This window comes from Canis aureus, chromosome 29 (assembly GCF_053574225.1).
Source record: "Canis aureus isolate CA01 chromosome 29, VMU_Caureus_v.1.0, whole genome shotgun sequence".
Lineage (NCBI taxonomy): Eukaryota > Metazoa > Chordata > Mammalia > Carnivora > Canidae > Canis > Canis aureus.
Window position 1 is genome coordinate 9958682 of NC_135639.1, and position 10750 is coordinate 9969431.

Below are 10750 nucleotides of genomic sequence, written 5' to 3' on the forward strand. Positions count from 1 at the left end.
AAGCAGGTGCCAGCTTCCCCATCTGTAAAATGGGTGCAGTCGTACCCATCTCATGGGTTGCCATGGGACTTGAACTCGATCAGCCCCGCAGAGCACCCATCACACTGTCTGGGCCGCAGGGGGAGTTAGTCGTCTTCCCTTAGTGACCCATTACTCTCCACTCACTTAAGAAACGGATACCAAACGGGCTGAGGGCCCTAGTTATGTAAATGGGCTGCTCTGCGCTGGAAAACAGCTCCAATTTCTGCAGATGATGGGAATTTGGCTTGATGTTAATTATTTTCTTTCTCTTGCGTGTTGGTTCCAAGTCTCTTACTGTTCAGCCCCGAGGGTGGGCGTTAGTGTCTGCTAGCGTCGAGGGATGTGGGAGGTTGGTGCTGGATCCCGGCTCCCGCCAAGAGGATGATGGAGGTCGCTGTCGTGGTATCTCTGAGTCGGGCCCTCCTGTGCGGTGGGAGCCCAGCGTGTGGGAATCCAGATTCTTCTGACCACACAGCTTGCCAAACGCACAGAGCTCGTGTCGGCAGGGAGCACGCCGCCGGGAGAGTTTGGCCGAGGGCTTGGAAGTTCAATTTGAAGAGGCCTCCAAACTAGGAACATGGCTCCCGCCCCGGCCGGATCCCCAGGCGGCTTCTGGGAGCTCTCACATTTCCTGCTTCCGTTCTGGCCAAGCACAGGCCTACTTACTTGCGGCGCTTTCCTGCTCCCCCTTTCCTGGTCTTCGCCCATCCAGGGGGCCACAGAAGCGTCTGAAAAACAAGGAATCGTTGGGCACTGGGCAGGAGCAAATAATCCCTAATTTCTTCTTCAGAGAGAGTTGGGCTCGCTGCCTTTCCCTGGCCATTTCGTGGCGAGCCTGTCTACGACCAGCCCCATTTCACCCTTGTCAGGTGGCCTGATCAGACCTCCTTCATCTAGTAGTTGACTGGGCCAGGAGCCTATGTAAAAGCATTTGGTAGGGATATTCGTTCACTCCCTTAGACCTTGCCTTTTCCAAAAATAGGGGATGATGATGTGGGATTGTCGTTACCATGTGTCATGATGAAATCTTGTTATATTGAGGTGTAACACTGTGCAAAAGTCTACCATTTGTAGAAAGGACAAAATGGGGAGTTCTAATGACTATGTCTTTCTTGAGACCAGAGTGAGTAACAGAACTATAAATTAGCTGTCCTGTAGTGAGCACGTCCGCATCACCCCCCCCCACACACACCCCGCCCCACCCACTCAGGTGTTTTGCAGACCTAGGTTGGGCCCTTTGTGTGGGCTGGTGTCCTCCAGGCCTGGGCGTGGGTAGACGGGCGTTGGTCATGATATGAGTCGGGGAAGGACGTGGTCAGTTCTTTGAGAGACTCAACTTGTGGGAAGCATAGCAGGTACTGTAGGGCTGAGTTTGGAGGTGTGAAGACCAGTTAGGCAGGTGGTGAGGCTCTCCGTGGGGATGGGGGTGGGCAGTGGCGATGTCCTGGGCTCCGTGGTTAGCAGTGGGGACAGAGCTGGGTAGACAAATTGCAGAGGTATTTGGGAGCCAACATCAACAGAACTGGGGAGGAGTGTGCAGAGAACTCTGGTGACTACCTCTCGGGACTGAGAGAGACCAAGAGGATAAGGATTAGGGGAGCAGAGACCTTGGATTTGAGGTGCCAAAGGGATGTCAATGTCGAAATGTCCCGTAGCCTGTGGAAGATGACAACGAGGGTCCTGGGAGAGTAGTTAGGAAAGGGGTAAGGATTTGCAGATCTTTTGTGTGTATCTAAGAATGGAAGCTCTGGGGATATGTGGGAATACACACAATTAATGGGACATTTCTCCTATTTCGAGGGACAGGGGAGGAGAGGAGCTAGATGGAGAAGGTGAGCCAGGAGAAGGGATGAGGGGGACCGTTTTCTTAAAGGAGCACCGTGTCCAGAGCTGCAGAGGGAAACATTGAGGCATCAGAAGCGCTCACTTAGGTCTGACATAAACTTCTGGAGGGGCAGGGATGGACTCACAATATTTGCGGACTGACCAGGAGGGAAAGACAATGTGGTGTTGGAGTTTAACCAGCTCCGTTGAATGTTTGGCTGTAAAGGGCAGGAGAGCAAGTGTTGAGAGAAAAGATTTTAGAATAATCTAGTACAGATCTCGTAGGAAGGACTCCGTATTGACAGTCGATGGTGCGTAAAAGAGAATTGGCTGCTTGCTGTAGCTTTGCTCTTTGAAATGATTGGGGCCTTGTTTTTTTAGTTACTTCTAATTAGAACAGAAATACCAGTTTTTGATTAAGATATATTTTCTTTCTCTATTCTTAGAAGTGAGTATGTTTTCCCCTTTACTCTTGAAACATTCTGAAATGTGTCCTTTCTTGATTTCAGTGTATTCATCGGGATTTAGCAGCCAGAAATGTTTTGGTAACAGAAAACAATGTGATGAAAATAGCAGACTTTGGACTGGCCAGAGATATCAACAATATAGACTATTACAAAAAGACCACAAATGTAAGTCCATGGCAGCAATGTGGTGGAAGGGAGGGGGTGGTGGTGGTGGCACGGAATGTTCCAGATGAAAGATAATACGCGCTCATTCCTCTGCCCTTTATCCCTGTTCTTTTGCCATACTCTCGACAAACTTCTCAATAAGCAAATTGAAGCTCTATTTAAGAGACTTTTAGTAAATGGGAAACAGTCTTCTGTATAGAATAATCAGCACCCTCTCTGGTCTTCATCGGGCTCTTTGCCAAGGACTTCTCTAGCCAAGACTAGAGCTTGGGAGTTTCTGGATTAATCTTTGCCCAGAAGGCGGTCAGGGTGTGTTTGTGTGCTTGGGAGGTTGATAAGAATGAGAATCCGAAGAAATGGCGTCTTACTAACCTGCCCAAATCTGTGCATCTTGCACATTAGGTGTAGGCCCCCTTGGAGCTTATTTCTGCTCTGAGGACTGAGCAGTGAAAAATCATGAGTCAGTCAGCTCTAAATAGGGCACAGCCTCTCAAGCCAGCTAAAGGAAACTGGTTTAATATAGTGGTTTTTACCTGTTTTCCACACTTGCAGGGGCGACTTCCGGTCAAGTGGATGGCTCCAGAAGCCCTTTTCGATCGAGTGTACACCCATCAGAGTGACGTGTAAGTAACTCCCTTTTCTCTCTGGCTTCTCCATCGGGTTGAGTTGCAAAAATATTGTATTCACCTTTCATCATTCTTTGCGGCCTGCCGTATTTCACACAATTCTAGAAGGTGCAGGAGCCGGCCCTAGAAAGGACGGATTTTATGGTAGGCTGGTAACCAGTGCTCTGTTACTAATCTGCCTGGCTTCAAAGTACATGGGAGGTGCAACTGCAGACCTCCTCCTGCCAGAGCGGAAGTACCGCCCCCCACCCTAAACCCCCCTACCCCAATTCACAGACGTCTGACTACAAGGCCGCTATCTAATTTGCTAGGCTGTTGGCATGTTCTTTGCTCCCTGAAAGAAGGAATTTTGAAACTTCTCCTACCCGAGGGTGGTTCGTCATACCTCATCATAGGTTTGCCCTTGTGGGGAGAAGCTGAGTGGGGCACAGTCTCTATTATGATACACTTAAAAATATTATCATGGTTAGGCTCCAACTGATATTTTAGGATTTTAGGTTTAGAAAATAGGTTGGGACATGTTACCATTGTGGGAAACTGGGTGGAAGGTACAGAGCATCTCTCTGTAACTGTTTTTTTCCAAGTTCCTGTGAGTCTATAATTAGTCCAAAATAAATAGTTTAAGAAAAAAATCAGTGGATCTATTTTTTATTTATGTGAACGGGAGGCTCTCTGGGGTGGGCACTGATTCCGTTGCTGTCACAGCCGGTCATGTTTAGAAGGAATGAATTAGGAGTCCCGTTTTTGTAATGAGTCAGCTGCCCGCATTATGCTGCCACTTTTGCTCTATACAAAACTGGTTAGAGTTTCATGTCTCACCCTAAACCTGAATAGAGTCCGTGAGGCTGTTTTTCCAAAGCCACAGTGACATAGGTCCATGCAGGAGTCTTGGCTTGATTATATCAGGAGTTGTGAGTGTCCTGAACGAGGCTCAGAAAGCCCAACCGTGGGTCTCCACAGGGTCAGGTGCACATGGGACCCTGAGAGATGTTTTCAGTTTCTGCTCTGAGAAGCTTGTCTGGGGCACAGGATTCCTTGATCCTCATCCCAGCCTGATGCTCACTCCCATCGTGACCTTAGTAAGTCACAGACCTGTGTCCTCAGACGTTCCACCGGCCTCACTGGGCAGCTGTTACTCGCAGAATTTGCTTTCTGGGCTTAGTCTGTCAACCGCCCATACTGGTGGGTCACAGCCTGGGCGGGTGGGGTCAGGCACCCAGGCTGGTGGAAGAGCTGGAACAGGAGGAGCATGAGGAGTTTTGCAGCTTAGGAGTGGAGATCCTCACATGGCTCACATCACACTGCCTTTAAGGCGGAGTAACCTCATTCAGTGTCCGAATAAAAATAGCAACCCCCCCAAGCCTACACCCCCCCCAAAAAAGAGGGATGGCTTCCCTTCCCTACTCTGTTGTCTGGTGATGGGAAATTCCGTGGGAACATGTCTCAGGTTGTCATCACTGCGGGGGGGGGGGGGGGGGGGGGAGGCGGGCAGGGAAGATACTCCTTCGGGGCAGGGAGGGGCACGTGGGATGACCTGCAGGAGACTTCAGGCCATTAGTCTTGGAACAGGAGAAGCGAGTGGGCGTTTGCTGTATTAACTGGGCACACTGAGGTTTTTGTGATTCGGGTGGGTCAGTAACCCTGTTTCCCCTCTTCCTTGCAGTTGGTCCTTCGGGGTGTTAATGTGGGAGATCTTCACGCTGGGGGGCTCACCATACCCAGGGATTCCGGTGGAGGAACTATTTAAGCTGCTCAAGGAGGGGCACAGGATGGACAAGCCAGCAAACTGCACCAATGAACTGTAAGGCCCGTTGTCTCTCCTGGTTCAGTGCGGGCCCCCATGCCATTAACTCTTCTCCTGACTTTTTGGGTTTCCCAAGGCCCCAGGCTTCCTATACAGGCCCCAGGAACCATTTTTGCTAATAAGGTTTTTCTGGGCCCGATCCCAGGACAGAGGTGGATGGCTACTCTGATGGCTGTAACTGCCCGAGAGGGAGAGCATCGTGGCAAGGTGTACAGAGTGAGCTTTCACTCAGGGCATTGGGCTGCCCAGGCCCCAGGGCTCCTGACTTGAGAGCCTGAGCTGGGCTGATCTTCCCAGGCCTCTGTGCTGTGCTATTATCTCTGCTCAGAGAGGCAGGGAGATAGATCTGGCCTTTTCTCCTACACAAGCTAGCAAGCCGTGGCCCTGCCCCCACCGAGCGTAGCATTAAAGAACCAGCACGGCCTTTCTTCACTGCTGGAGTCGACCCCCAGCACGGCCAGTGGGAATGGATGCTTTAGAACTTGTTCGTGACCATTGAAAATTACTCTTCGGGATTAACGTTTCCCACATCTCTTCAGAGAAGCTAGTGTCTGGTTACCTATATTTTGCCCCTACACAGAGAATTAAAAATGTGTCCAGGTGCCATCCATAGAGTCCCAGATCGGACTGTAAAAACCATAAGCCAGTTTCTGGAAGAACCGAGCCCACACTTCAAGTGGAATTATGTTGTGTTGGTGACATACGTCTTGTGCAGTAGAACCAGTGCTTTGAAAAGGAGTCTCTCTTCCCAACCCCCCAGGATTAGCTAAGAGTGATTGTCCCGGAGACTGTGGTCTATTGTGTGTCGTTTCATGGGGATTTTCTATCCATAATCCTATGAGTGCTTTTCACTGTACAGTGGACATCTGATGAATGGCACATTTTATAGTATATTATATAAAGGTATTTATTGTGCTGCCTGTCATTCCTATTGCTTTTTCTAATATGGAGGGTCTGTCGAAACCCGTAATCAAGATAAGGCCTGGGACCCTAGGCCTGTCCAAGAGTTAATCAGGAAGTTAATGTTCAGCCCAGTGATGGCAGATTAATTCTTAAAAACCTTACCTTAAAGTTGTGGTTTTCAAAAAAAATTTTTTTTTTTTTAAACGGAAGAACCTTTGCTGCAGTCATTAAAATAAAACTCAAAGTGTCAGGGAGAAGAATGTGTCGTGGCTTCGATGGGGGCAGGAGTGGGGGTAAGGAAGGGTGTGCTGGGGACAGACTGGAGACCCAAAAAGGCTTTTCCTGCAGCGTCCAAAAGTGCCATAAAGGTGTGAGACCACTGTGCTGTGTCACTGTCACAGGAATGCAGAAGTCAGCAGCGATGACATGTAGAAAAAATGGCTTTCCCGATGGCATAGATACTGTCCTCAAAGCTTTGGGATAAAGTGATGTTTTTGTAGCTGCAAGTGCCTTTCAGAGGAACCGAGCAGTGAATTTTGGGGGAAGGCAAATAACTGCCTTCTCATTTAGAAAGTTCTGATACATTTTCATCATTTAGGACCTATTCTTGTAGTGCCTTTTAGCGCTGGCTTATAGCCGTGTGCACCTAGTGCTTAGAAAATTAATTCACCAGGAAATCCATTTCCTCAGGTATATGATGATGAGGGACTGTTGGCATGCTGTGCCCTCACAGAGGCCGACGTTCAAGCAGTTGGTAGAGGACTTGGATCGGATTCTCACTCTCACAACCAATGAGGTAAGAACCCTCTTCCAGAAGCCTGTGGTCCTTTCTTGGGAGGCCAGTGCGGCTTTTTCAATGCAACCTCCCCTGTCGGAGTCTGTGGTATAGATGATCATTTTTCCACAGGGGTCACGCAGAGTTAAAATATGTGTTTCTCCTCAATCTTGATTTTTCTCAGAACTGCATTTTGAGAGTCTGACTCATGAAACCAGACGGAGGGCCCTACTTGAGGCTCTCTGTGGCCTTCGAGTGGTGGGCCTCGGCTGTGGTCTGTTGGAGAGTCGGGAGGGAAAAAAATGTCCAACAGCAGCATTTGGGTTTGCACATGAGGAGCTTGGGCTCTTGTGCTGGTTGGATTCTGAGCTCTAGTGATTAGTGGAGGAGCAGTTGGTGTTCCATTACTGGGCTCCATTGGAAGCAGTGAAGTTCTGCCATGACCCTCCTGTCTGGTAATGGCATGTGGCATGTGGTCTTCATCTATGTGTATATGAACGTATACACAATTTCCTATAATGAAGGACTTAGGTTTTTTTTTTTTTTTTTTAAAGATTTATTTATTTATTTTAAAGAGAAAGAGCAAGAGAATGAGAGTGAGGAGAGGCAGAGGGGGAGAGAGAGAGAGAGAGAGAAAACCTCAAGCAGACTTGGCCCTGATATGAGGCTGGATCTCATGACCCTGAGATCATGATCTGAGATGAAATCAAGAGTCAGACCCTTAACTGACTGAGTCACCCAGGCTCCCCTGGACTTGTGATTTTTTTTTAGTATATGGGCTGCTGAAGTGAGCAATGGACTTGTGATTTTTTTAATGAAAACATGGACTTTTTGTTAAAATATTTTTCTATAAAAGATTTATAATCCATACCAAAGAAAGAAACGCTCTGTCACCCACTGACCAAATTCGACCGTGGTAGTGCTTCAGCATGTCGATAGAGTGGTCTCTGTGGTTGTGGAGAGTAGATGATCTGAGCAGGAAAGATGATAAAACCCATCAAGTTCAAAAAAATCCCAAGGAAAAAGATTGTTAATGAATGACTTTGAGAGATTTAATGAGGGTGTAGAGAGCAGCCTTCCTTCAAACAGGAAAAAAAGAAGTCCCCCAAACCCACCGTTGTCTTAACAACAAAAAGAGGTTAAGATCGTTTGAATAAAAATAATACATCTAACGTATTTTAAAATACATTTAATAGTTTTAGAAAGAGTTAAATAATCAAATGTTGTGATGGGAAGCCTTAAGCCAGCAACATTATCTTGTGCGTCTAACTGTAGCTGATAAAAGGAGAGATTGCATTTAAATGAATACAGCTGACCTTCAGAAGTTGAAAGGAAAGGAACAGTTCAAGGGGAAAAAAGCAACTTTCTTCTCTTGCCAAAATTGTTGTTTCTCGTGTAAGTTCCTTTAACCCTAGACTTGGAATCCACTGATACCCCTATTCTTTGCCCTATCAGATCTGAACATTTAAGTGGCTGCATTTAGAAACTGGGAAAGCACTAATGTTCCATTTTAATGGTCCTATGTCCATGCTCAATGCTCTTTATTTATATGCCTGTATTTAAAGTGGGCCCATTCATACTGAAATTTTCATCGAGCATCCTAAAATAAAAAAGCAGAATGCCATATTGTCTAACGGATATAAAAATCGAAGTTTCTTTCCTTCTGAAAATCATTACCATATGCTTGAGAAAAATGGTTCCATTTAGGACAAAATTTCATTTTTATCATTGTAAGCAAAAAGTTCTCTTTTGATGTGGTGGGCGTGTTTGTTTCCAGGCGTGTGGTTAATGCTGATGTTGTTGGAACTGACACATCCCCCATTCTGGGATGGGGACTCTTTCTCTTGCCAACCCTGGTGATGAATTATAGTGCTTTATATTTAAAAAAAAATTTTTTTTGGAGGGGGTCTTTCAAAATGTATAGTCGCCAACATTCTGTGGGCTCTTTTCTGATAACACCGGGGCTGGTTGTGCTGTGGTCTGCACTTTTTGCCTCCCCTCTCAGCAAAACCACACGTCCTGGAATGTCACTGGCTTCAGGGTGTGTGAGCAGAACAAGCCCAGTGAGTGAGCTCTGGGGAGGCAGCGAGACCCAGAAGTTCCTCAGTTTAGAAATCTTTTCCGTAGTTTCAGACCAAGGGTCTGTGAATCCCTTCAGTAAAAGGCCAGATAGGGAATATTTTTCTTTGTGAGCTAAATTATTCAGTTCTGCCGTCAAGGCAAGAAAGCGGTTATGGACAGTGCATACACGAGTAGTGCATCTGTGTTCTGCATAAAATTTGATGGATCCCAATATTTAAATTTTATGTGAATTTTATATCATCTTATGTACTTTTAATGCCATGGGGTAGTATTCTTCTTTTGACTCCCCCCCCCCCCCCCAACCCTTGAAAAATGTTTAAAGCCATTTTTGCTCATGGGCGGTACCAGACCAGGCAGTGGACTCTCACCCCTAAGTGCCATAAGCTGGAAGATATGTTATCCCGGGTCACCCAGTGGGCTCTCTTCCCTAGCGACCCCAGCAGATGCTGGTAGGGAGCAGAAGAGCCCCTTTTGAATTTCAAACTCTTCTTTAAACAGTCCATTATGGATTTAATATACACGAGTATATCCGAACCTTTTCTGAACCTGTTTACATTTTCAACTCCGAGAGCTTCTGAGAGTAATGAATTACATCTGTGAAATTACCCGCTGAATGGAGACATATTCCCCTTAAATTATCCTAGAAACTGCAAGAGTAAAATGTAATTTGCAAAATAAATATTCATGGTGTCAACTATTTAAAGGGGGTCCCAGGAATCCCTAACACGTTACATTTTGCCGGAGCTCGGATTTGAACCCTGTGCGCGCTCGCTCGCTCGCTCTCTCGCTCTCTCTCTCTCTCGGAGGCATGTAGCAAGCCGCTTGTTTGGTCTGTGTCAGTGGACTTGACTGCCCAGCCTTTTCACGTTCCCTCCTTGCCACTAGTTTATTCATGATGGATCGTAAGAGAAGAGTTAAGGGCGGCAATCTAGAGTAAACCAAGGCGGGGGGCTCGAGGAGGCCTGCGGGAGCTGGGAGGGCCGGGTCCCTGAACCTTCCAAGGGTGCCCCTGTCCCATCTCAGCTCTGATAGAGCATCTCGAGAGCCTACATTTGAAATAAAAGTCTTCTCTTCCCTTCTTTCAGGAATACTTGGACCTCAGTCAACCTCTCGAACCGTATTCACCTTGTTATCCTGACCCGAGATGAAATAAAACGTCTCTCTTCCCTTCTTTCAGGAATACTTGGACCTCAGTCAGCCTCTCGAACAGTATTCACCTAGTTATCCTGACACAAGGAGTTCGTGTTCTTCAGGAGACGATTCTGTTTTCTCTCCAGACCCCATGCCTTACGAACCATGCCTTCCTCAGTATCCACATGTAAACGGCAGTGTTAAAACATGAATGAGCTTGTCCTTCTGTCCCCACACGGGACAGCACCAGGGACCTAGCCACACTGAGCAACGGGGCCAGGCCTCCAGGAGCCGGTTGGCTCCGCTTGTATATATGGATCAGAGGAGTAAATAATTGGAAAAGTAATCGGCACACGTGTAAAGAATTTATACGGTTGGAAACTTATAATCTTCACCAGGAGAAGAAGAATGTTTCTGGGGCAATGGACTGCCATGGGCCACCACGCGCCCATGACCCGCTGTGGGTACTGGCTGTGGACCAGCTGGACTCAAGGCAAACCTACTTTCTTGCCTTCCTTGTGAATTTTGTAATAATTGGAGAAAATATATGTCAGCACACACTTACAGAGCACAATTGCAGTATATAGGTGCTGGATGTATGTAAATATATTCAAATTATGTATAAATATATATTATATATTTACAAGGAATTATTTTTTGTATTGATTTTAAATGGATGTCCCAGTGCACCTAGAAAATCGGTCTCTCTTTTGTTTTTAATAGCTATTTGCTAAATGCTGTTCTTACACAGAATTTCTTAATTTTCACCGAGCAGGGGTGGAAAAGTACTTTTGCTTTCAGGGAAAAAAAAATGGTATAACGTTAATTTATTAATGAATTGGTAATATACAAAACAATTAATCATTTATAGTTTTTGTTTTGTTTTTATTTTGTAATTTAAGCGGCATTTCTATGCAGGCAGCACATCGGACTAGTTAATCTGTTGCTTGGA

General features: G+C 46.5%; 1 protein-coding gene across 22 annotated transcripts in view; it reads left to right on the forward strand.

Moving 5' to 3' along the window:
• FGFR2 (fibroblast growth factor receptor 2) overlaps positions 1–10444 on the forward strand; it is a 105367-nt gene extending 94923 nt beyond the window's left edge. For 18 of the 22 annotated variants that reach the window (XM_077877397.1, XM_077877390.1, XM_077877388.1 and 15 more), the window contains 5 exons: positions 2355–2477; positions 3030–3100; positions 4767–4904; positions 6501–6606; positions 9845–10444. In XM_077877397.1, the coding sequence (XP_077733523.1) occupies positions 2355–2477; positions 3030–3100; positions 4767–4904; positions 6501–6606; positions 9845–10009 (603 nt within the window). In that variant the 3' untranslated portion in view covers positions 10010–10444. Of the gene's footprint in view, positions 1–2354; positions 2478–3029; positions 3101–4766; positions 4905–6500; positions 6607–9752 lie in introns of all 22 variants that reach the window. The other 4 variants (XM_077877396.1, XM_077877398.1, XM_077877410.1 and 1 more) reach the window with 1 other exon arrangement.
• Positions 10445–10750: the final 306 nt, after the last annotated feature.